The sequence below is a fragment of the Saccoglossus kowalevskii genome, chromosome 1 (genome assembly GCF_978046115.1).
Source record: "Saccoglossus kowalevskii chromosome 1, keSacKowa6.1, whole genome shotgun sequence".
Classification (NCBI taxonomy): Eukaryota; Metazoa; Hemichordata; class Enteropneusta; family Harrimaniidae; genus Saccoglossus; species Saccoglossus kowalevskii.
In genome coordinates, this window is record NC_140641.1 from 11,264,451 (window position 1) to 11,291,750 (window position 27,300).

The window sequence follows — 27,300 nt, forward strand, 5'->3', positions numbered from 1 at the left end:
TTTTTGTTTTTGACTTGTTTTTTTTTTTTAGAAAAGTTTTTATTTTTTGTTTTCTTTTTTAGATTGTAGTTTTTTGTGTTTTTTTTTTAATTTCTTTCTGTAAGACCCTTTTTATCCTTTCCTAAGGATTTTATGCGTCTAATAAAAAATATCTAAATACATGCCGGCTGTCTGTGGTTTGATTGTCCAGTCTTGACAGATGTCGTAAGCAGTCAGTCTGCTATCTATCTCTGAACTCTTTTCCAAACATCCGGGTCAGTGGGACACCTAATAGTGTCATGCTATTATAAAGTATAAGATCAGTATATGAAAAAGTGAGCATGACATGTAGTCAAAGTATGTTTGCAATGGCCCAAGGCTATCACAACTGACATGGACAGTGGGACAATAGTCTGTCTAATATAAATGTGCTATGTGATACAGGAAGCTCTGCTCAACGCCCACATAGTTTAGAACTATCTACACAATACCCTGGGACATTTCTAATTAAATTTCACTTTTGTTGTGACTTTCGTCAGCTAATTTACATGCAGAACAGTTGTCTAGCCACGTACTGTCTGCTATTGTCTGGTTTTCCGTAAAACCAATTGCAATCGCTTGTGTAACAGATGTTGTAGTAGTACATATATGCTGATAATTCATACGCCAAGGTCAACGATTAAATCAACATACAAATTATCTGTTTATATATTAAGCTTTAAAGGTCGGTGGTGGTCGCGTCGCGTTCTGTTCGATATGGGACTAATGGCGAGGTGTACAACGCGCGTGAAATACATTGTTTGTTTACATAGAATTCGAATACTCGCAATGCGACGACCACCGTCCTTTAATTTAATGCACCGTACAACACGGGTTTGATGATGAAGTCCAATTCATGCATCGTTATCGGATGATTTTCCAACAAGATGAGAAGAGTCACAAGTTCATAACCACGATCCAAATCTATGCTGATCTATAATGTGTCGTACAACACTGAGATTTGTGATTCCATCTGTACTATTCAGTTAGTCTGGGGTCAAGGTGATTCACATGTAATTACCATAATACATGTTTAGACTCATGATTATGTCGTAGCTGGTGGCGCTGTGTAATACTTGCTGTTACAAGTTCGCTGTGTTCTGGGTTTTGCCAAATATATAGTTCGTTATAAAACTCGTTAACTGTTACAGTGATTTTGAGTAAACATGTCAGGGTTTGTGCCATCTTTTAGTCGTTGTATTTGCGTAAATCTAGTAGAATTATTTTCAATTTGACCACATACCTCACAAATACAGAGATAGGAAACTGCAGTATTTGTTAGACATAATATGGGTTATAATCTGTGAATTGGTCATCACAGGTTCACGCCAAATTTCGTGTTTTGGTAGGCTTGACATCGCGTAAATATGCAAAATATGGCCGCTTAAGACCTGCGCATGCGTACATGGGACGTTTTAATAATTTTAAAATGAAGTCGCGCTCGAGACATTGTCCCTTGATGATGTTTTTTTTAAAGGTCGATGTTTTCAGTTAAGTTACAAAATGCACTTTGAGTATACCACCCTTATAATAAGTCGCGTCAAAATGACGTAAGCAATATCATTAAAATAGACGACTGTGTTTGGGTTTGTATCTAAATAAAGATGAGAAGGGCACGACCAAGTGCATTCGGGTTCCATACTACGAGTAGCAACATATTTGCGCAGAATTCGAAAGTACGTGTTCGCGACGACCACCTCTCTTCAGTCAATTTCATAACATTTTCGATGCATTCTATTACTTTCATACCACGCAATAAAACAATGTCGCCGTGTATTCCATTTAGATTATAATCTTGGTCACGGCATCACTGGACGCCACATGTTGTCATTTAAGCGAAGCTTAGCGCTTAGAGTCACCGCTTCGAATGTATCGGAAATTGGCTTCTTACGTCACAAAATAGTATAATTACTGTTCTTATCTTGTCCATGATAAGGATCACAGAATGCAATCTTATGAAATGAAACGAGTACTTCTCACTCACATGGTATGTGGTCTATTTTTATCTCAACAGAGCCAAGCCGAGGTGATATGGAAATAGAAAAGCGTCCTCTAGCGGTGATGGTGTTCATTCATGATGGTTTTTATAAAGAAGGATCGGGGAATCTTTTTGATGGATCTGTATTGGCGGCTTATGGTGACGTCATCGTTGTAACTTTCAACTACAGACTTGGAATTTTGGGTAAGTATTTGATGAATGTATATGGCGTTATAAAATTACATACACATTGCAATCATTTATTTAAATCAGTACATTGCCTGAATATACCGGTACTGTCACAATATAGGCACATGTGAATGAAAACCTCTTTTTGAATTGATTTTGACTTGTCACTGTGATTTCCACCCTGAACACGCCTACAACACACAGGTATGACGCCCCATCCACACGTCTTACATGCAATGTATTCAATATTATACAGGTTTCCTTTCGACAGAAGACGAGGCCGCGCCTGGTAATTTTGGCCTAATGGATCAAATATTGGCATTACAATGGATCAAAACTAACATCCAAGAGTTTGGTGGCAATCCTACATTGATTACTGTGTTCGGTACTGGAACTGGTGGTTCATGTTCACATTTACTGATGTTGTCAAACTTGACTACAGGTATGTAATAAGAAATCATTTGACGTCACTGGAACATTTCATATACACAGGATATGACGTAATTGGGAACTTTTTATGATATAAACTAATGTTACGTCATTGCAACTTACTATGAGACTAGTATATACAGAGTGCGACGTCGTTTGACACTTTGTTTACGGGATACACCATGCGGTATCATTGAGCACTTTCTATTATATATACATGGCGTGACGTCATACAATAGAATCAATATTTAAAATCATTGCTGAACTTGAAACGAGAAGTTTATTTTTTATTTACTTTTCAACATAAATTATTCGACTGGCCATATTACAAGTGCAGATATTGACTGTAAGGGTTTGTTAGGCATATTGCCGTTTACGTATACCTTTGCTGTATTCTCTTCATAGGCTTGATACATCGTGTGATCGCCCAGAGTGGCACGGCTATTGCACCATGGGCACTGGCTAATAATCCCAGCAAACACACACATCAAGTCACCGTAGCCTTCGATTGTGAGCGTGAAACCACGAGGGAGATTGTTGAATGCCTAAGGCACGTACCACACGATGAATTGACCCGACTTCCGACGCAAATATCCAGGTATTATCCAGCTTTCGGACCAGTTGTTGACGGTTACGTCATACTGAAGGACCCCCTTGAGATACTCAAAGAAAAGGCGGAGATTGCGCAGTCAAAGGTACAAGATGATGAATTACCTGAATCGCTAAGTGGGATTCCTTTAATGACGGGACTGGTGAAAAGCGAAGCCTTTAATCTGATTGCTAACGATACAGACGATCGCGGTCGATTAGAACCATTTAGATACCGAGAAATAGTCAAGGAATTTGTAGAAAGCATATATGGAGAAGATACACTTGCAAGGTACGTTATGACGTCATCGGTCGGCGACATGCATGCAATTCAAATGAAAACAGATTTAAGCCAAAGCTACAAACTAAAATTTTATTTCAATCAGATTGTATTAAAATAATACTATAAATTGTGATAATCTTGTTTGCAGGGAATCAGGATTTCACACAGCGACATAGTACTATAGTGAAATTATCTTGTCTACAACAAATACTAGAATATACCGATAATCATTAATGCATTGGTGTCAATATGTTATACACACAGTGAGCAGGTCGCACAAGCCATGGACTTCGAATATACTGACTGGGCTGGCGGTAAAAATAATCCGTACGAACTTCGTGACGGTCTCATCGATGCTATGACGGATAATCTGTACGGATTACCAGTCACACAGACAGCGCAATTGACGTCACTATCCAAATCACCAATTTATCTCTATTCTTACGGTCATCGTTTGAAAAGTGGAGACTCTCCGCGGTGGACGGGTAGGACTTGATTATCATACGTTTTATTCCGAACTGTGTATGTACATATCGTTGTTGGGTTATAATATGCTATAATACCTCGGGGGCGGAGCTACGTCACAAGAAGTTCCACGTTGCTAAGACGCGTACCACTGTACATGCATTTATATGGGCTCTGTGCGCGCTGCTGTGGAACGCCGATCTCCCCGAGGATTAATCGCGTACCACGTCATGTGATGTTTGCTATTTCCTATCGTGACGTAAAGTACGCCCTCTACGTTGGTTACCCACGAAATCACATCGTTGAATGTGAAAGTCTTCACTTGTACATCTTCGCTAGCCAAGGCTGGTTTTATTCGTGGAGAGTAGGTGTGGCACTCTCTTGTTTGTTTTTTGGCGGTTTTTTTTCTTTCAATAAGTTAAAATGTTATGTGAGTGTATAAATGGCGAAAGTCAGGTTACCGCGAAACAAATGTTTCTGGTCAATTTGTTCTCGAAGCGCTCCGGTTACTTCTTAATTTTATTTAATTTTTTTTATTAAATTCATATTCTCCTTTTCTTCTCTGAAGAACAACTTGAAGTTTTCAATTTAATTGACGCGCGTGGTGAATAGAAACATGATTTGTATTGACCCAATATGCAGTGTCTTGTGTTTCAAGTGTCGCAAAGATTTGGGTTCCATACATCCCAACAGTAGTAAGGCGAGATTTTCACCAGGTAAATAAACGCACGTCACTTTAATGATTGCATAGTGACGTAGTGATATCCATCCAACAGGCTTTTCACTTCAATTTTAGGGGCAACTCACGGCGAAGAACTGCCTTTCTTGTGTGGAGCAGCGTTATTGTCGTCAGGAATGGGTATAATGCAGTACAATTTCAGCAAATCGGACTCGCTTATTAGTTTAGCTGTAATGACATACTGGAGCAACTTTGCTAAGAAGGGGTAGGTCATAAAGAATACACCAGACGACATTATTCATCATAAAGAGCGACATATTGAGCGTATTCCAGTCAATAATTAATTGCGAAATTCACTGAATCCATCTAACTTAGTACATCAACAGAAATATTCCTGATAATTCTTTATATAGAACACATATAGCATAGTATATATTAGTTATTTAACATAATTTTTTATTATTTTTATTGCATAGTCGTACAGTTGACTCTCTGGTGAATAATTAGATACTGTGTTTTCATCACATCAGTATCACTATAAATATGCACATTATATGTTTAATGTTTTGACGATTAGTGATAAATTTGTATATTTATTTACGCCTCGGGTGTGTCCAAAAGTGGCCCGGAATTTGCAACAAGTACTTACTGCATTTGGGTTCTAAAGTAACCAACCCCCCGCCCCCCCCCCAAAATGCCGTACGCAATTCAATGTTTTTAAAGCATGACCAGATGTGACCCCAAGTGAGTTTGGTTTGATTTTATAGCGAGGGTGTCGTCACCTGCGCATGCGTCGGATGGCCATAGCGTATCATTGTTCACAAACAAGCGTCTAACCATGAGCCTTTTTAGCGTGTGTTGCTATCGTTGCTTGATACTCAATTCCCGCGCGTGCGCAGGTGACGACCCTCCCGCTTTAATATTCAGACTGAATTATTACAACGCGAAGACAATCTTCGAATGACTTGAATTTTTATTCTTGTCAACAACCCTGTTTGGTACTAAATTTAAATTAAAAATGGGTCCCGCACCAGCTATTAAATTCCCCAGTAAGTATCTCCTCCTGGGTCTTATGTTAACGGCAACTTTGACATTGACTTGGGATCACTAAACTTCTTCTTTTTAACCTTTGTAGTAACCCCAACTTACCTGTTGGACAAGTAGCAGCTGATATTCATCGATCATATGAACTGAAATTCAAATTTGAAAATTTACATCAAGGCGGCGGTTGGCCTCGATTTACAGATGACCACCAGGAATTCATACATATCGGCTCCTCACCGAAGGTTCGCGACTTTTACCGATCTCATAAACTCGCATTTTGGACCGAGTATGTGTCCGGTTTAGTGGAGTCTGCGCAGAAAGCAAGTGTGACGTCACCACCTACGGAACCAATAGAAACAGAGAAACCTATCCATACAACCACAATATCTACCACAACGACATTGCCTGTTATCATTATACCTAAACTCACACCCCCATATGAGATCCCGTCTCTGGAGCCCGGGTTTACATTTAACATCACGCGAGACTCAAAAAAGGAAGATCGGGACTATACACCGGAACTTAGTATGGTAGTTGCAGCAGGATGTGCACTTTTATTTTTAAACCTTGTCGGTGCCGCCACTTTGTATTACGTCAAAGACAAGGCAGCTATGGATGCGATGAAGGCTGCGGGTCCAGGAAGAACGACAAATGTTTAGAATGTACTTACCACTTCTATGAACGGAGAGCCAATTTCTTGAAATTTGAAGGAAAACGTCCAGTCGTAAAAAAAAACTGTATGCAACCTGTAGTATGAGTAACATGTTCAAAAGCAGATCGTTATTTTATATGAATGATACGTCGGCAACGCCACCTAGTGGTTAACAATAATGATGACTTTGTTTTCAGGGATAAATTGATCAAGCAACGTAAGAAAGTCAATGAATCACTGCCATAAACTTTTCAGGTATATTCACTGGATATATGCGATACTTCTGGTTTTATTGAAGGTGTCCGTCACACGGCCACGTTTGTTTTTAATTGAAATCGAATTAGTATTCTAACCGCATTACATAGTAGTTTTTTAAAAAGCAATTTTATCAAGCAAATACCATTTTCAAAATCCAATTTATACTGAAGAGCTGACCAAAGATCGATCAGGCATAGTTTGATGGTGCTGCTATTTAGCCTATACGATACATACCATGGATATATGATATTATTTTGCTATGCAATTTACATAAATGTCGGTTTTATTAGTAACCAGTGGGCTCCAGTCACCGTGTTGGTGTCGCTTGCACGTAGGATAGTTTATTGAACCCCGGCTGCATTAACCGGGTTCGTGTACGTCGTGGGAGGGCGCCGTATCATGTGGTGGTTCACATGTTTAGCGTATATTGCGCTGTGTGATGTACTTGGCCTGTATATCCCTTTAAATGCTATATATCTTAGAAATACATTCATTTCTATGGGTATACAAGTACGTGAAATATAACGGGTATATATAGTATCATATACTGCATTAGTGTCCCACGGCGTTGCACCGCGTGACTGTGGATATCAGTCACGGTGACAACGTGACCAGTGAGTGCGTCCAGATGTGTGTAACTAGCGCTCTATTGTATCGCAAAATACGGCAGTTACTGCTGAAATGTATATACAAATTATAATATACTGTACACTCTTTACTTACTTAATGACTGCGTTTTAATTTTGTGATTTTTGATGATTAGTGAAAAACGCTAAATGAAGTCGAATATGTACAATTATAAAAGAACTCGCTGTTTTAACTTGGAATTCTGTGAATTTAAAACCATGTGAATATAATGAAATATCAAAAATTGTGAGTTATCCGTATTTGTGAATGACCTGATTTATCGTTGCCATGAAAACCTGTCAAAAACATCCAATCACGAAACATGGCGGTTAGAGTCTGCTTTTATAGATTCATGATGAATATCGCCCATCATTTTTTTTAACAACTATGGCACCTGATTTTGTGATCCGCCCCACCAGAATTATTAATAACTCATGCTTAGTCATATGTATTATACTTTGAGATATTATGCTTCAGAAACATTGCCATAGTAACGTGTAATGTAATGCAGTGACGTCATTATTACCTGACGGTTGTACGGTCGGAATGGTGTGAATGGCTTATACAAATAAGAATTGTAAATTACAAATTTTATTACAATATGTACATGTATTTATAAGATGTTTAGTCACGAGAGTAATGTTTACAATTAATTTCAGGTCTTCTTGAGTGAACTTTTAACGTCAATAAAACAAATTTTTATTTATACGAATGACCATGTATCAAAGTTGATTTGTTAATGCTTTTGCGTGTATGGTGCCACCAACGTCCATGATAAAAAAAACACACGCATGAAACACGTGCAAAATATATATGGGTCTCATATAAACAAACTTTGATTGTTGCGCAAACCAACGACTACAAACTGAAACGTTACCAAGTTTTAATTAGGTATTTTTAGAGGATCGGAAGGTATCGAAGGAGTCATCGGCGGTAATTAGCGCAAGTCGAGCCTAGCTCAAACCTGATATATAGAAGATAATATTTGGTAATCGTAGTCCTAAATAACTATTAAAAATAGCTAGACGTTTCGAGCAATGGCTCTTTATCGATAGCATAGAAGAAAATGTTAAAACGTACAGGTAGAACATAGAAACGTAAGAACGCGCATGAACTATAAATTAGAATCACACAAAATTCCATAATAGAACAAATAACGCGCCTTAGGTAGTGAGCTCAACAAATGAGTTGAACTGTTTGTTAATACCATGGGGTTCTTTAGTTCCAAGGCGGAATATAGTTTTTCCTCGACACGCCTGAGCTGATTTTCGTTGCCATTGACAACACATACACCAGAAATAGACATATCTGTAATATTATGTCCACTAGAATTAAAACGAAGTGAAACTGGATAATAACGATTTTTCTGTCTGGTTTGCCAAAGATGCTCAGCAAACCGATCACCCAATCGACGAACTATAGAACCAATATAAAGTTTCCCGCATTTAATACATGGATTGCAATATACAACATTCATGGTGATACAACTGAACGGATATTTGACCTCAACATCTCCCTTGGGACCAAATATACGATTAGAGTCTGTAATAAAAGGACAAGTATTACAACTAGGACGATTACACGGGACAGAACCATATTTCTCATGGTCTCCCCTTTCACCCGTATGCACCAATAACCTCCTTAAATTAGTGTCACGGCGCCAGGCAGTAGTAGGCATTAGTGGAAACGTAGAACTTGTCTCCTCGCTGGTCTGTAAAATGTGAAAGTGTTTGTACATTATGTTTTTAATCCTGACATTTAAAAGATGGTACGTAAGTGCCAAAATTACACGATCCTGACTGCCACGGGAAACCGTAGATCCAATACAATCCGTTCTTGACATTGACACAACCTTGGCCAATGCTTTCCCAGTGACATTACGAGGATAACCCCGTTTTTTGAAATAATCACATAAATTCCTCGCTTTGTTACGGAAATCAGTATCATCGCTGCAAATACGACGTACCCGGAGTAACTGTGAGTAACATATTTATCAGTCCGAGCAGCGTTTATTTATTTATAAACTAGCTCAAACCTAGTGGTTTACATTAGAAAGCGCATTGGATTGTGGGAAAATCAATGTTTTTCAACACAAATGTCGCACATGCGCATCGCGACGACCACCGCCCTTTAAATTTTATAATTACAGTATGACCACATAAATACGGGTCTTCAGATGTTTGAGATATTTGCCATTTTTAAGTTTGATAATACAAAAGGACGCTGTCACATCAAATGGACCATCAAAATCCGCCCTCAAAAAAAGCTGGATTTTAACGCTCGGGCATTGAGTTGGTCACACCACCGTCCCCGGTGTTGAGGGACGGTGGTTACACAAACCCTGTGCGTTCAAGGGGAGCACGTATCGATCGTTACCTTGGTAGATACAGACATTTAACAGGCCGACAAACCAGAAAAATCTGTGGATTGTGGTCACGGTTTAAAGTACTGTAAACCGTTTCAGGTTTTCTCAGAATTCGTGGTGACACACTTACGCGGAAGTGACTGACACTCCGTTCCGTGGCGGGACTCAAGAGAAATTGTCTCTGATACAAAATGACGTGATTTTCCTTGACGGTACTTGCAAGTCATATATTTTTGCAAAGTCCACAAACGCGGAAAGTATATCACGTGTTGGCGCTTAATTTGGAATCTGTACACATGACAACGGTTACTAATAAAAGTAACCGTGATTTGGCATCCCTAATCCCTCACAGATTAAGGTAGAAGCCTACTCATAAATTACCCAGAATTTATTCATTTTGCAATAAACTGTACTCCAAAGCAATATAAGGATATTGACTTTAAAAAGTTGGGGGTCACCAGCCTTATTTTCGAGAAATTGATGGTTGTATTTTGGTGGAAAGTCGCCATTTTGACACGATTATAATGCTTTTACCATAGATTCCTATGCAATATCTTAAAATCTAGCCTGGTGACACAGGCTGAAAAAATCATATATTGTTAATGATGGAGTACTGGAATCTGTACACATGACAACGGTTACTAATAAAAGTAACCGTGATTTGGCATCCCTAATCCCTCACAGATTAAGGTAGAAGCCTACTCATAAATTACCCAGAATTTATTCATTTTGCAATAAACTGTACTCCAAAGCAATATAAGGATATTGACTTAAAAAAGTTGGGGGTCACCAGCCTTATTTTCGAGAAATTGATGGTTGTATTTTGGTGGAAAGTCGCCATTTTGACACGATTATAATGCTTTTACCATAGATTCCTATGCAATATCTTAAAATCTAGCCTGGTGACACAGGCTGAAAAAATCATATATTGTTAATGATGGAGTACTTTTTGTTCTTCTGAGTTTTTTTAAAAAATCGGGGTTTTAAAAGGTGTTTTCTCAAAAGCTTAACTGTAACACACAAAATACATTATATATTATACAAATTTGACTATAGTGAAAGACAACTTGGCAACATATTTGTGAACAGCGTGGTTAGGTTGTCGCTAAAGTTCCGCTATCATTCTCGCATTATATACAAATAAAATAGTTTGAAATGCAAGCATCCCGTCATTTGCAACCATTTTTAAATAGCGAATAGTGGTATTGCTGATATAATTGCTGAAACACACAAAGCAATACTAACATACCTTATGAGAAGTATTCTCTTTCGAAAGCATGGAATTTCCCGTATTGACAACCGCTGCCCGCATCATTTCGTTACTTTCAGAAGTTTTCCCTTAAGTCATTGGGGATCAAAAGCCGTAACCTCATTAAGATGAATGGGTACGTCGTACCATGCTCTATACAACTGAAAACCCAGTCACTTAAATAAACGAGACATTACATTCTTTGTTATATTCGGGGCGATAACAAAGGTAACCATGACGATGTCGATATAAACAACGTCTGTTATTTCCACCTGTCCATGTAAAACTTACGAGCATGTAACATGTCACTGATTTGTTACATACGAATTAATTCGAGAACTCAAATTGTTCAAATAGAATCAAAACCGATCTATAACTGTCGGTATGTATAACTAGCTAAGTTAATCAGGTCACCGAATGCAACAACTTCCGGTTGACCTGAAATGTATCAAAGCTTTGGCATTCGACTCAGACTCGGAAAGTTGTTTTCTCACAAGGAGTGTGAACGTAGTCTCATATTTCCACATGAAAGGTGAAATAAATAAACAAATACATTAATTATATAATTATTACCTAATTAATTAACTATTGCCTAATTAATTAAATTATTAATTAATTAAAAATACAGTAAAATTGTGTAACAATATATATTTTGGATTTTTACAAATCATGCTTGACCGCAAAGCGCTGATATTTATCACGAATTGGTGTCACTGTAATAAATATTTTCTTAACTCAGAAATGAAAAAATATTTTCATATCAAAACAATCAGGAGTAAATTTGTATAATTACCAAAGAGTAACAAGTCCAATAACCGATCATCAAATAACAAAATCATTCAAAACAAATCAGAGACTTGGAATTTATATTTTATATACCAAATTATGCAAAACAAACACAAACATATATATAAATCAGCATTTATGGTAATAACTCAATTATTAAATTGCATCTCATTTACTACAGCTCACTAAATAGTGTCTTAGTGCTAATAATATTTTGATTGTTGATGTTTCATGACTCGGCAACTTAAAGTGAAACCACATATGCTAAAACCAGGACAACTGAAGTTCTGTGGACATTGCGATGACCGGTGTTTACTAAATTTCAATTGTTGAATTGAATTTGTTACGCCCCCAGAGTAAATACAATTCACTGTTAATTTCATTATCTGGGGCAACTTAAAACAATTCCTTTGAAGTTACTCCATCGGAGAACATACTTCTTTGCTAACGCATCGCCATAAACCGTGTTTAAGCGAGTACTATCTGTTATTATTATAGTGTCTGCCAATGAAACAACGAGGCAATCGTTTTATCGTCACTTTCACTTTACAACAGACTCACACATTTCACAGGTGGTGTCACATAAGCCAGGTAGAAACAGGCCAACGCACGATCGTTGCACTCACTTTTTCTATGTCATAGGTCATGAATTATTCATGTAGGTAACAATAGCCCTTGCATTTGTATACCCTGTCAAAGAACACACGATTCCCAAGGAGATAGACGTAAACTAGGTACGCCACCGCTACTGGCTGAAATCACTTCACTGACCGGTACCCGTCAGAGTTCTGGAAATATTGGCATTTTACGCGCGTAACGATCGTCCTTATGTTCTAAGAAACACCACTGCAAAGGTTGGAGTATTTTAAGGGTCTGAAAGATGGCCGTATCTCTGTGTGTAGGGGATATTATCAGTCTGTATTCCGAAGAAGTGTATGGATACGTGTTCAGTCAGCTGTCCAGGTACGTGTGTATTTAATGTGGGTATCTAATTAAATTTAGTAAGTCGTGAGGTTTTGTGCGTGGAACCCCGAAAATAATAGTGACACAGAGGAGAAAATGTTCGACATGATGAAGGGTAGTTTCACTGATTCGCGATTCACAGCCGTAAAAAAGTATTGTATGGACTGGTATGCGTTGCTGAGTGAAAACAGTCCGTCAATAATTAGTACACTGATTATTGACACGGGACCACAACGTAAGTGCTTTTGTAGGAAGACTAGTTTCAAGTAACTATACGGCTGTGGTAGAATGGATACCTCAGTAACACGGAATTGTTCTCGTAATTGATACGCACACATGTAGAGTCCATGGAGACTGTATAACGACCATGGCCGAGTTTAAAATGCAAGAGATTATTGTTACATTCTTTGTAACATACACCCTTACTTTCAGCACTGATAATTACGACTATTATAGTAGCATTGGTCTATCCATGGTCTAGCGAATTTTTTCATATTTTCCTCTCAGTTCGTCTCTTGTTTTCACCATAATTCCCTATTGACGTGCATGCTAGTAGGCGTAAGGTAAGCAATGAAAGCGCTATGACATTCCATTGTTATATTTTTACCTTAAAGAATCAGTGTTTATCCGTCTGCTCGTTATACCAATGTCAATGATCACCGGTTGTTTTCACAAGAGGTCAGTTCGATAATTCAACGGCTCTATCGGCAGTGATATGTAATTCGCCAACATGTGTTGATGGGCGGATAATTAAACTAAGACGAGTGAACTAATTAGAACAAATCTCGCTACTTTTTTATGAGCCATTTATTTTATTTTATTTACACATTGGAAATTTAAATTTATCGCAAAGATTTTTTACTTCATACATTGGAAACGATGCTACAAAGATGGCGACGTATTCGCCTTCACCTGTATGGCGTCGTTGCCACAATACTTCTAAGTGGGGTATACAAACCACGGCAAATTGTTGAAATTGTCATTTCCCGCACATTTATAACGGACAATGGAAATTACTGGAATACTTCATATTAACATTATCTGTTGTTAGTGGTTTAAGCATGTCCCACGCTGACCAAATATATGGCGAGTATTCAAAAGAAACACAGCCAACAACTACTAGTTCAAACAAATATATGTCACATACGTTTTGAATGTGGGAACGTTCTAGAGTGCAATTGTGTTACGTTCGTGCCTACAGTAGTCGAGTAGGTAAGGCGGTATAGATTATTTGCAGTACTGTGAATTATAGTTTTGTTTGTTATGGTTCAAAATCAGAATACATTTTGAGAACGTGATGGGTATGATTACATTTGGTCACGTGACAAATCATGATTTTTTAACAGCAAGGAGTGAATATTAAATCAAACTAAAAAGAAAAGAACAAACACCAAAACCCACACCACACATCGATGAGATATTCAACAAATATGTATTATTCCTTAGCAACCTTTGATCCTTCATAAAATAAACAGATAACAGATTTTGAATTATTAAAAATCCATTTTTCGAGTGTCACAAACTGTCACTTTCTGTCACAAATTTGACAATGATGTTTACCAACGAGTGAGACATAGTAACAAAAAGGTCAGAGGTCATTTAATGCCACTTCAAAACCATTATTCTGCGAGCAGCTCAGCAAAACGATATCAACAAGATGGGTTGGGGTACAGCATGCCAATGTCAATGTCAATGTCAGCGATATATTCATGAATGGTTGTAGTCATAGAGACATAAAACACCATCATCACTAAACATATTGTACCAAATATTGTTTAAATCCACCATTTATGCAGGTAGTTATAATTCACACTTGGCGTGAAACTGTCTTCATCTATAGCAGCCACGCCCATTTTATTATAACTACAACGTAATTTTGACGTGAATATCGGCAGATAATTACGTGACTTTGCCGGACATGGTAAAATATCCACTTTAAGGTGTCTCTTTATTGTCTTCTCGAACATTCAAGTAGTAAATTGACATAGGCTATCTACCGCGTGACGTGGTTGTCATAGAAACGAAGAGTCAATGACGCACTTCATATATATAAGAGTTTTGAAGATTACGCGCGATTCTTTCATGTTATCTTACCACAGTGACATGTCGTCATGGATACATGCTCATGGTGTATTTCTGAACTTTTTAACACTATTAGCAATAATGAAAATTATTTAATGTCGAAAACAGTTTAATTTCTTACAAAAATGGGATTTGAAAAATGATTTTTCATGTACATGTACAATTTAATGATATTTCAGCCTTTATCATTTAACTGTCATTGGAAAATAAAGAACCTCGCCAAACAGACAATAAATTTTCACAGGCGATAAAAATCAACTCGAGAAAATGTTCCGTAAAGCCCACTGTGCAACTAACGCAGTGAGTTAATAAATTTCCCATCAGAATGCAACACCAGCACGTTATTAATTGCGTTCGTGCAGATTTTTTGAAAAAGCATATGGCGAAACATTTTTAAAACGCATGAAATTCACATTTTACATTACGTTTGTCATTTACAAATATGCATACAACCGAATGTCACATGGGTTCACACTATCCGATATAACATACTAGTAACAGCATTGTTTGAAATCGTACATCTGATATCGAAATAAAAGTGTTTGGCTACACGCAAATCTACATCGAAAATTCAAATAAAGTCACGACGGAGGATTACAAAGTGCATCACGTGATGGGAGTTTCCATGGGGACGGAGATGTAGACACGCTTAGATGAGCAAAAGATAAGGAAGATGCGGCTGTTCTTATTTTATTCTCCATTATACAGACACTTACATGCGCGTTTCAGCACGAAGAGAAGGTCACTCTATAAAATTATAATTTAAACCTAGCGTGCAAGATAAATCTACATGCGTTGTTGAAAAATGTAATTTGTCAGCACAGTAGGTATTCGGAATGACCTACATTGACATGCATATTTTTTGTAGCTCTATTGATCATGAAATTTTATGGCCTCTTTTCGTGTATTATCGAATGAATTTATATTAAATTGGTTGTATTAGAATTGATTTTTTAGCTGAAAAATATCGACACATACATGATTCGTGAAATCCTTACGGGAATATACTGCGATATATTATATTAAATCACAGAAAATGGAATTCACCAGCGATCGATTATTGGCGTACGTGATCTATATAATTAATTCAACCACAATCCGTCATACTATAACTTCGATGACATGCAAATCGATGAATAGGCAACACAAGCTGGTTGTTCTCTAATGGACGAGTGTTTAGGAAGGAGGAAACAGCGCTTAAATACACGGAAGCCAACCTAAGTGTACATATTACAGTGGGTCGTTCTAGTCAGGTTAATCGGGCAAGATGCGGTACTGGCAGCATTTAAAATAAACGTTATTTTGCGTACAGTCTTAGTCTTATTTTACTTCTGATCAATCTCTTCATTGTAATTATTTTATTCTGAAGATAGAAAACGAAATGTCTGATCATATTATGATATTTATAACCAGAATCCACTTCTCGTATGAACATAAATATTGTAACCATAACGACGTAGCTCGAAACAAGGCTTGTGATTGGTTGTTATATTTTCTCAGTTTAATGAATCACAATTACTGGATTAAGGCATAATGCGATTCACCATTAGATTCAAAGAATGTCACATTGGCAAATTCAGGAAGAAGGGACTAAATTAATCAATGCATTCTAGATTAATGTCGTTGTATAGAGATAGCGTTGCTATGGTAACTGAGATTAACATGTGAGCGATTTTTGTTCAGCATGCGATGTGTAGACAATTCAGTGTATTGCTTATTTTCAATGTTCTCCCATGACCGAGTCACGTGACAGTCAGTCCGATTGCCGTAGACTTTTCGTATTATCGGAGTTTCCTTAGCGTGCTTCACAGAAAATGAAACTATATATAAAAAGAAACCGTTCCAGATTCAATGATAGGCTAATTACTTAATTGACACGAACCTATCTCGATAAGACAGATTCAATTCACTGTACATTGGCTTGATAAGTTTACAATCAAATATAACATACGCCTAGAGCAAGACGCATTGACCCGTGGCATAACACGCATGCGTCAGCGTCCTAAAATTATCCTGATCGCTTTTACGGTGTTCTTCTCTTTATAATTTTAATACAAATATCATTGAAATATGATCAATCACGAATTACATCAATGATTTATTAGATGCATTATTATTATAGTATGATCAGAAGAATTATTAAATTAAAGTTTCTTTGTGTTGCTCTATAATTAAATTACTATTATTGAGACTATATGGATAGATTTCAAGGTATCACGTTATTAATTACAAGTCTCGTCATCGGATGTTACGTAGTTAATGTAGAAAGTCTAAGGACAGTTCCGCAAAATGTTCCAGGCGTGTGTAATCTACATGTAACAGGAAGTCGAAAAATTCTACATACAGCCAAAGCCACACATCGCCACAAGCATCGGAACTATATTTCAGTTTCCAGTGTCACAAACAAATCGACTATTATATGCGATCTCATTAATTAACGCGGTATTGTGTCATATAAATAGGAATTGACACTGTCCTGCGATGAAAATGCAGACGTTTTTGTTGACAACATTATGAGATAATAAAATAGACCACTATAAAACGACGTACATGCAATGTTTTAAACAGTGTGTTCAACACACTAATATCTTCTGCCATGCTTTTCAACAATTGTGTCGTATTTTTTCAATCCATTTTTTTACTGTGCCTATATTATATATGTTGTTCCAAATTAGTAAAAATATGATGTTATGTCACATGGCGTATATTTATTTATGAAAATAGTTTGCAAATTGCTGGGAAAAGAGTTATGTTGATCAAAAATCCATATTCCCGCTGCCTCAGTTGCGTACGCGTAATACCTATTTACTTCACCCTATGTGTAACCCAAAATGTCATTTTGGTTCGGTGCCGGGATTGGTGAAAACTGTGTCACGTGGTGTTAGCGGAACCAGACATTCATCAGTATCCAGTGGAGTGCTCGCCATCAGTTAAACAAGGAAACAAGTTTATAGCGATGACGTCATCCACCACGTGACAGCGTGATTTCAATATGTCGTCACGGTCCACTAAAGCTTCGTAGTTCAGTTTACATGTATTTTATTTTATTTTACTGAGACTCAGTAGCCTATTGACCGGTGTCCTCTTTTTCCGGGATTGTGCTATGGAATCATGGGATATTATTGTCCTTGCTGATTGAGCAACTAATCTCTCTGTTGTTTCCCATTGTCTTTTTTATTCCAGTATGAAAACAAAATGAAAATTAGCCTAAATAACAACCACGCAAAAACACAAAAAAAATGCCGGTAACCTAGCAACGAACGACGCACTGTAGCCGGTCATGATATAACAGCAACAAACACAAACACAATCGCCTCAGCGTACACGGATACCAACTACGGGTATATCATACACTTTGTCGTTGCTATAATAGACGAATCGTGCTTAATTTTACGAGCACGGCTTATTATATAATACACAATTAACGGGTGTTTGCAACCCGCCCTGTGCGGAATGTGATGACTGCCACTCTGGACTAAAGGACAAGCTGTCATTCCCTTGGATTCACAATCAAACACCATTTTTAAAAAATATTTAAATACGCACACAAACGAATGAACATTGCAATGTTACAGATAGAATGGTACACGGTGATATTTTGCTATGTTATGAATATTATCAAATTAAATAATTAAGTATTATTAATTTATTTATATAGCGTACTAAACTGGATCTCCGTCAATGAACAACAAAAGCGTGTTAGATATACTAAAAGTACAGAGTAAAAACATACATACAAAAGATCAGTAACGTTGTTTTAAACAAGTATTGAGGTTACCCTTGAAATCAGTAGAAGGCTAAGGCGAAGGTTCACATAAGTGCGGTCACACAAAACCGGGACGACGATAGAAAAAGCTCGCCAGTCGTATGTTTTTTTAACGTTGTTGTCACGTCGCTTTGATAGCACCTGTTAAAATAAAATATAAGAGAGGTGTGTGCTGCTACCATGATAACAAGCGATTTTAAACACTCTCGACACTCTTCATGAAAAATCTTAAAAATACATGTATAATTTGAATTTTATATGCATTTCAATTAGGAGATGATGTTGATGTTTTATAATTGATGTATGTAATGCCATCAACATTTTACAGCGAGTGACGAGACGATCTGCAGCGTTTGTGTGCGAATTGAATTCTGTCCAATTAGTACTGTTGTATACTGTACAATTATTCTTGTGAGTCGACGCAATCCAATCTGGATGTTACAAACGCGTAAAATAGTGTTTCAGCCAGTGATTGAGATAAGAGTTAATCTTTTCTACTTCTATAGACTGCGAAAATCGCGGATTCGCAAATTATATTATCATTCGTTGACATTCTTCCATCGTAGTCGGAATATTTTATAAAAAAAAAAACGCCAAAAATAAACAAGAGATTGTATGGAAGTCCATTGCGTGACTTAAGTAAGCACGTTCCATGACATACACAGTTATTGTTTTTTCAGTTGAATAAACGTCGCAATATAACCAGTAATATTAAAGTTATGTCAAGATATTGACATCCGTTGATGAAATCTAAATAAATCACAATCAGTTGAAATTAAAATGTATCATTTCAGACGCAATTACATAGACACACTATTCTCCATGGTATTAACATCAAAGTGGGTTTCTGGGAAAATGTAATTAAAATGCAAATCACTCCCATTTAAAAGGAAAAAAAAAACAGACGTATAAAACCGTTTCGCATAAAAACTTGTAAACGAAAAACACTTTACATAGAAATCACGAAACAAACTATTTTCAGTTAAAAACATCTTAAAAACAGCAAATCAAGTATGTCGGATAGTAGAATATGTAACATTGAGCACATATGTGATTGTTAGTAGACCTAATGGGGTCTCGTATAAAAAAAATGACAAAAGAGACAATAGAAACCTATGTTCATTAAAGACAATAGAATAAACATTTATCTTGTTTTCTATATAGTGTTATTGGTCTAGGTATAATATGCATTCTAGGCTTAGGCTGATGTTTCTCAGCTACGTGTGAATATATGGTAATTATATGTGTATTGTTTGTAAATCATCGTGCATGTCCTGGGATCGACGTGGTTAGTTTAGAACACCATCGAATCTAATATACGCCATTAGAATTTTCGGACAGATTTATTTAACAATGTCATTGGTGGAATTGATAATACTATTGATGGTTAACGCATGATATGCATATGTCACGTATTTCGTCAAGTAAATGAATTTTATAGACACCGTGAGTGCGACTATTGTATTCATCACCTATGCTGTATATACTACGCACTGTGAAACACACATCAATACAACAACAAGGTATTGTACTGTCCACAGTCAGAGAACAATGTTTCTTTCAATGGCCTTGTAGGGTTGGTTCATATACGTGGACATCAGCCGATTTATTCCATTATGTTCTGTAAGTTTCGTTATGTCACAATTCCTTATGTCTATAGATGTACTGCGGTTACGTATGTTGTACACGGTAGATTGTGAAGTGGTGCACATGCTTTGTGTTCAGATATGTATTGTAATCGCTGATTCAAAGCGGCTATTGTGTACTAGCATTGTTTGGAGTTGGTAGTTTGGTATAATAGGCTAACTACATTATCCGATTTCTTTAAAGCTCGTAAGGTGAATATTTAACTGTTCAAGAGAATTATCGTTGTGATTTACATATTGTACTGAGATATGTAAAAACAAAATCAAGGTCACTGAAACTGGACTGACATTGTGTGCCTGGTAAATATATAATCTTATATAGTAAGTAATGCATGTGTATTTACCATACATGTCAACATTGTATTGATATTTATTTCGATAAATGTTACATTTTCCAATGCACCCGTCACACAACACCGCAACCAAATAATGCGGTTGGTCAGTGTAAAAACACAACAAAAGACTAAATATAAAGCAAAGAAATATTAATGTGTGAAATAATAATGAATAATTATTAGTTATATTTGAACTTATATAAAATGTTAAAGTACACGTTCAAGTTATTTTTAACTATTTTATAAAAATAAATAATGTGAAACATATAGAATATGAACAATTAAAAATATGTTGTTGTTTTCTAATAAGTGTTTGCTTTTCAAAGCTAATGGCAATACTAATAAGTTCACCGTTTTATTTTATTTAGTGGTCAAGTATTGTGTGGAAAGAGTGGCTCGGAGTGTTTACAATTGTTATTTATAAGTCCTACAACCTTTTCTGTCTGATTGAAAGTGCTTTTACATGTATGACATGATGGTTCATAAGCATGGCGCAGACTGATATAAATTATGATAATTTGGTTAAAACAAATCACAAAATCAAATTTCGGCAAAATTATCTTATAGGGCGGTGGCTGTCGCGCCGCGCCCTGTTCGATATGGGATTCATATATACACAACACATGTAAAATACATTGTTTGTTTACCTGAAATTCGAACACCCGCTGTGCCTCCCTTTATTTTAGAAATGACACCAATTACGAGCATGATAATTGTTTTGAATATTAAGTTTCAAAGATAATTCGAAATCAAAAAGTATTTATGACTCAGCGACATAATCTGCCATATTTAAAGAGACATTACCAATTTTCAAATAATCACCAATCTTGGTAACATTTCCATATAGCTGTGGCTGCAGACCTGCTACGAGGCAGCGGGTCCACGAGAGAGAGGTCCACCACAGCGCGATCAGTCAATCTTGCACGCATAGTTGTCTGAATTGGCTGTTTGATATACAACGACGCGCCCACATATCTTCGCGTCATAACTACGTGAAAACTCAATGAACTCTGGGAAATATCGTATTTGCCCTATGATGGCGTCGTAATGCAGCTGTCCTGACATGGCGTTACCAAAGGAAGTGAATCTCGCTGGAAATGTGCGCGGTGAGTATATGAAAACTGAAACTGTTTCAATTCGTGTATTAGCTATTACCCAACATTTTTATCATATGCACAGGGACTAGAAACTTGTAAAACGTAGCTCTCGCTTCTGACATTTACCGTGACCGCCATTGCACGTTGTCTGAGTTAGCGCCAATGAATATGTACTTTTAGCAAGTTAAATTAATTTAATAAATTCTTTCCATAAATGTAGATGCCAGTGTACCAAGTGTTGTCACAAGCCTGGATGCAATGATGATGAACATTGCTCATGTAAAAAATGGCACAGTTCACTGTGTGGTCATAAAACTGACAAATATTTACTGAAAAAACAGTGTGTACTGTTCAAGACTCTAGTTTCAAGGCAAGTGTAACTTTTATTCGCTTCAGACTAATAATTAGTCTTGCTACTTCAGTAAGGGGTTGCATATGGTGCAAATTGCTATGTATTTTCTTAGTTTAAGAGATCTTTTTAAATCGTTTGTAAACTGACTTTGTTGCTTCTCATGTGTGGGATATTTATAAAAAAAAAAAAATTATTAATTGAATGAGTATCTTGGAAGTTTGAATTTAATCTGGCGTCTGCACCCATGTTTGAAAATAAATTATCTTAGTTGTGTTAATTCTGTAGGTATTGCTTGTGTTTTGTGCAAGTGCTCCATTGCAAAAATGAAGACTCCTCGTCATTGGCATTGTCCATTGTGCTGACAAACATTTTCATAATGTTCCAAGTTGAGTGTACATCTTCCTGGTTGTAGTTGTGGTGATTTAAATGTACAGAGCAGTGAAATTAAAAGATTTCAAATTGGAAAGAAAGTGAGAACATCAGATGATGCTGACGGTAATTAAAATGATCTTCTATTTCTTCACCAGTGGTATGCCTTGACTATGCAATAGGAGATTGTCTGTCACTTTCAGAATGAATTTGTGCCTTATCCATTTTGTTAATTTTTATATTTTACTTCACTCAATTAATAATTAGCAATAGTTACAGAAATTTAAAGTTCCTGTGCAATGCCCACCCTCACGTTTCCCATTTTAGATCTGTGTCCCACTGAAAAGGGTAGTTATTGATTTTTTTGCTGAAAATGATTACTCGTATCCAAGTAAATTTGGGATATTTCTTGTGTTGTAGCCACGCCCACCTATCGTGAAACGGCCGACTGTTTCCAGATTTCAGACTCTCGCCGAAAGTGCACCACCAAATGACAAAATGTGAGAGGAAGTCATACCTCTGAGCCGTAATAACACTGGTCGTTCAGTATACTTTTAAACGATATACATTTTTCGGTCGCCGTTTTTTTTTTTTTTTTTTTGAGAGAGAGAGAGTTTTTGGATGTTGTGTTGTGGGCAGTTGCAGTGAAACGTATAGCCATAGTGTATGTATTCACACGTTTCTAATCGATCCGAAGGTGCGACATCACTTAACCTTAGATTCTTTTTTTGGGAAAAACTGTCTTCATCCATGAAAAAAACGACTAGGTTTAAAGAGAAACGCCGACCACGTAAACCTGGCGCAACACTTTTGAAAGAAATAGATTCCAGAGACCAGCCCATGATCACCGAGGCGGATTTCAGAAGAGAGAGAGACGTCCGGCAAGTGTTTCAAATCAGTTGACTTTTTTTGCGATTCTGATTATCGTTTTATAGAGACCATTTAGTCCCTGTTAAGTAAAAGGTAGCAATAATTTTGACAGTGACACGAAAACGAAGCGTCGGACAAACAGGAAATTACACAGCCCTTACACACTGCTAACTGTTTTCATTTTCGAAGGCTAAAATTGCTTGGTGATTGGTGTTGAATGTCGAATTCACACCTCTGTTCTTTTTTACCTCCATGCTTGCAGCTTGATCTGCGTAATAATTTATGAAATAAGAATCTGGGCTTGGTCAATGTGTTTCCACCAAATAAAGTTTTAATACGATGTTACAATTATGACAATCACGCCATGGATCACGCTAACTCGAATCCACTCTGAAATTTATCTGTATGTGTGTCTATCTTGATTATTTTTGTTATCCAATTAAACGGTGCTTTTATAAGGCACTTGCCCTCGCCGTGACCCAACGCGTTCACCTATTTCAACAAAATAACAATTTATTTCCACGCGACTGTCATTTATTTAGTAACTATAATTTGTCGTTTTTTTAATTATTTTATAGTGATCACTATAGTCTTATGTTTAGAATGTCAAAATATGTTCTCTTTTATTTTAATTTTGAAATTTTTACTCAGACGATCGATGAAATAAAACAGTGTAGTGACGTGCCTAGTAACCTGCTAAATAACGAGATAATTCCGACGTCAAATTCTATTTTGTCCAGCGACAGTGTACAAACTGTGCGCTGGTGTTGGTGACGATCACGGTGACCAGCTACACCAGAACGGACATATTTCGCATCTAACTCAACCCCATGCAACAAAAATTGATACTATGTGTTCATTATGGGCCATTCTTTCTCGACGAACAAGTACATAAGTGACAATATAGTCAAAGACTAGAAAACTTCAATGATAACAAATGTAAAGAAGGTTAACATGATAGCTATTATTTACAGAATGTTTAGGATATTTGAAAACTACAGTATTCTGAAAAATGTAAATGTTGCTGCAAATAATTTTGTAATGGGTGGCAATGGTGAGGCGGGGTCAGGATGTTTCTATTATTGAATGTTCGGTATGTCTGTCACGTAATTTGTATTTCTTTAATTATTAAATTAAACAAAATAAACTCTGAGGCAACCTTATTCTTTTTTTGCAGGTTCTATTAGAAACTCGAAAAAAAAAAGTTGCCCATGACAAAAAGTGATGATGCCATCAGAAAAAATAAAGTATCAAAGATGTTGTCACCTCCACAAACTGAATGTCCCACTTGTGGTATGGTAATGTTGAGAAAGAACTTGAACACACACATTACCAGGAAACATTCCAAAGACAACATGTTAGCTCTTCCAACCTTTACTGTCTTCACAGTTGATAAAGCTAAAAGTATTTTTAGCCTTTTGAGTGGGCCACATTACTTTGTAGACATGTAGTGATGATAGGCCTTTATTATATATAATAAGAATAGTGGTACCATTACTATGTCTGCAGACTAGGTCCACGAGAGCGTGATTATTGTCTGCGAACACATTATACTAGTGATAATGAAATTATTACAGGTCTATCACATCCAGGTAGGTGTAGTAATTACTTTGTAGACATGTAGTGGTGGTACGTGTAGGCCTTCATTATAATGGGAATAGTGCTACACACGCACTTAAGCTGATTTTTTTTCATGCTTGCCGTATTATGAAGCTTGTATAGGATGTATATCGAGTGTACAAAATGGCCAGCTGGAAGCCATTTTTTAGCTCTGCTGTTGAATTTCTTGAGCGGAGCTTATCATATGAGTGATTTTCAGTCTCCATCGTCCATGTCAATGTTTTACTTTTTCGACTTCTTGAAAAGTATAAGCCTGAATGCTTTGATACTTGGTGTATATGTACCCTGGGTAGACCTCTCTTAGATTTGTTCATTTCATGATGATATCTTCAATTCTCTTATTTTGGTGAATATTTTTGTCATTTTTGGTGAAAAGTGATATTTTCGACTTCTTGTTAAAAACCGCAAGTCCAATTGCTTTGATATTACATATATAGGTACTACATGTGGACCTCTCTTAGATTTGTTCATTTCATGATGATATCTTCAATTCTCTTATTTTGGTGAATATTTTTGTCATTTTTGGTAAAAAGTGATATTTTCGAGTTCTTGTTGAAAACAGCCTACATAGAAGTCTACATATTGTTCGTTTTCTAATGATATCTTCTGTTCTTTAATTGAAATGTGCATTGCTAACAGCGGAACTATCTCGGCCGACAGGCTGCTTGTTTTTAAGTGCACTAAAATGAGCGATTTGTTTCAACTTGGTATGAAGGTTTTACATGTTAGGTGTCTGATGTATGTCCAGTTTTGTTATATTTCAATTCAAAATGGCCAACTGGTGGCCATTTTGTTTTTACAAAAACATCCCAGGGCAATCAATGCCTATCACTTGCAATGACCGATCACATTCAAACTCAACGAACACATCATATCATAATTATGCACATGCATTTATTTTAAGATTCAATTCAATATAGCTGAATAGCTGCCATTTTAGTGCTAAAAATTCATCAAAATTAAGAATTTCTGCCATTCCATAGCTGAATTTGATTGCTTTGATATTATACATATAGGTACTACAGATGGTCTCCTCTCAGATTTCTTTGTGATGATATCTTCAGTTATTAATTGAAATGTGAATTGCTAGCAGTGGCGTTTCAACCCTTGGGTTATTTTACTATAATAGGGTGTGTCTACAACGCACGTTAAAATTTGCATATAACATTAGAGCGCAACAAAGATTGTGATAAAGGAAAGAGTGGTATAAACAAAGATCAGTGATTACTTGAAATCGATACCAGGAAGTGGGGTAAAAAAGTTATATAACATTTTATTTAATAATTTATTAAAATACATAAGTTTGTCCAACTCCCTGTGAGCAGACCTCTCAGATTTGTTCATTTCATGATATCTGTAATTCTCAAATTTTGATAAATATTTTTGTCATTTTTGGTAAAAAGTGATATTTTCAACTTCTTGTTGAAAACAGCAAGTCCTGTTGCTTTAATACTATACATATTTTTCATGTTCTAATGATATCTTCTGTTATGTGCATTGCTAACAGCGGAGCTATCTTAGCCAACAGGCTGCTTGTTTTGTAATTAATTTTGTTTTCTCACTTTCCTCGTACATTATATATTGGCTATATATAATGCATGGACTCCAGTAGACAACTGTATCAGTTGGAAGCTGAGCTTTCTTAATACACATTGGCCCATCCAGTTAATTTTCCAAGACTAAGTTTTTCAGAAATGTTCAGGTCAAGGACTTTTCAAGGTTTATGTGTTTGTTGCTTTTATATGGGTGATACTGAATGGTGAGGGTGGGAGGGACAAAAACATCTTCCCAAAAGGCCAGGTCAGGGTCATCACAAGGCCTTGGGTCAGGATCATCTTGAAGTTCACATGTTGATTGCTTGTGTCTTGAGTGTCAGGAGGTCACCTCTCTTTCAAGATCTTTCAAAGAAAGTTCAAGGTCATCTCAAGATGACATGCCACTTTGTCATATTGTCTAACTTTGTCATTCTCAATTCAGTCACATGTATATATTCTGGTAATTGTGACAACTCGTGTTTCAGCTTCAATTTCCTGTACATCATCAATTATACATATCCATGCACTATATACACAAATACAAACGTGTATCCTCTTAAGGAACAATTGCCACAACTACTAAACTGTCATAGATTCCTATCTACCTAGTAAATGCCACTGCCCTTCAGCATGTGTCAATTACAGCAAAGCTCTACTAACCACAGGATTGCTTGTATTAAATATATATATATATATGTTTCTTTGGTTAAAAATAAGAATTTTCAACTGATTGTTTTCAAAAAAATGGATGCTGTATTAGTGATTCTAAAATCTTAATTGATATTAGTGAAAATGCTTATTGTAGTTAAAATAACTCAAACCATTTTGGAAATCTTTATCACTGAAATATGTCAACAAAGTTGAATTTTGTTGTGACAATGAAGTGAGTTTACAAATTTATTACAATTTGGCCAAATGAACTTGTTGGACACAGCAATACATGTACAGAATGAAGAAGTTTATACTGCTGATGTTAGTTAAAGGCACTCAAAAGACATTTTAATTAAGATAATGTTAACCATTGTTCTCATTGTGTAGTATGAATCATTTTTTGA

The 27,300-nt window shown here is 36.4% G+C and overlaps 2 protein-coding genes across 2 annotated transcripts in view; both read left to right on the forward strand.

Annotated features, from left to right (window-relative positions):
* Positions 1–7,922, forward strand: part of LOC100313671 (neuroligin 1/2-like protein) — a 63,082-nt gene extending 55,160 nt beyond the window's left edge. The window contains exons 2-7 of the mRNA NM_001168130.1: positions 2,033–2,200; positions 2,442–2,627; positions 3,020–3,494; positions 3,750–3,970; positions 4,747–4,894; positions 5,765–7,922. Of these exons, the coding sequence (NP_001161602.1) occupies positions 2,033–2,200; positions 2,442–2,627; positions 3,020–3,494; positions 3,750–3,970; positions 4,747–4,894; positions 5,765–6,332 (1,766 nt within the window). The 3' untranslated portion in view covers positions 6,333–7,922. The remainder of the gene's footprint in view (positions 1–2,032; positions 2,201–2,441; positions 2,628–3,019; positions 3,495–3,749; positions 3,971–4,746; positions 4,895–5,764) is intronic.
* Positions 7,923–12,311: 4,389 nt separating this feature from the next.
* LOC100375107 (inositol 1,4,5-trisphosphate-gated calcium channel ITPR3-like) overlaps positions 12,312–27,300 on the forward strand; it is a 94,691-nt gene continuing 79,702 nt past the window's right edge. The window contains exon 1 of the mRNA XM_085498690.1: positions 12,312–12,573. Coding sequence (XP_085354816.1) covers positions 12,491–12,573 — 83 coding nt within the window. The 5' untranslated portion in view covers positions 12,312–12,490. The remainder of the gene's footprint in view (positions 12,574–27,300) is intronic.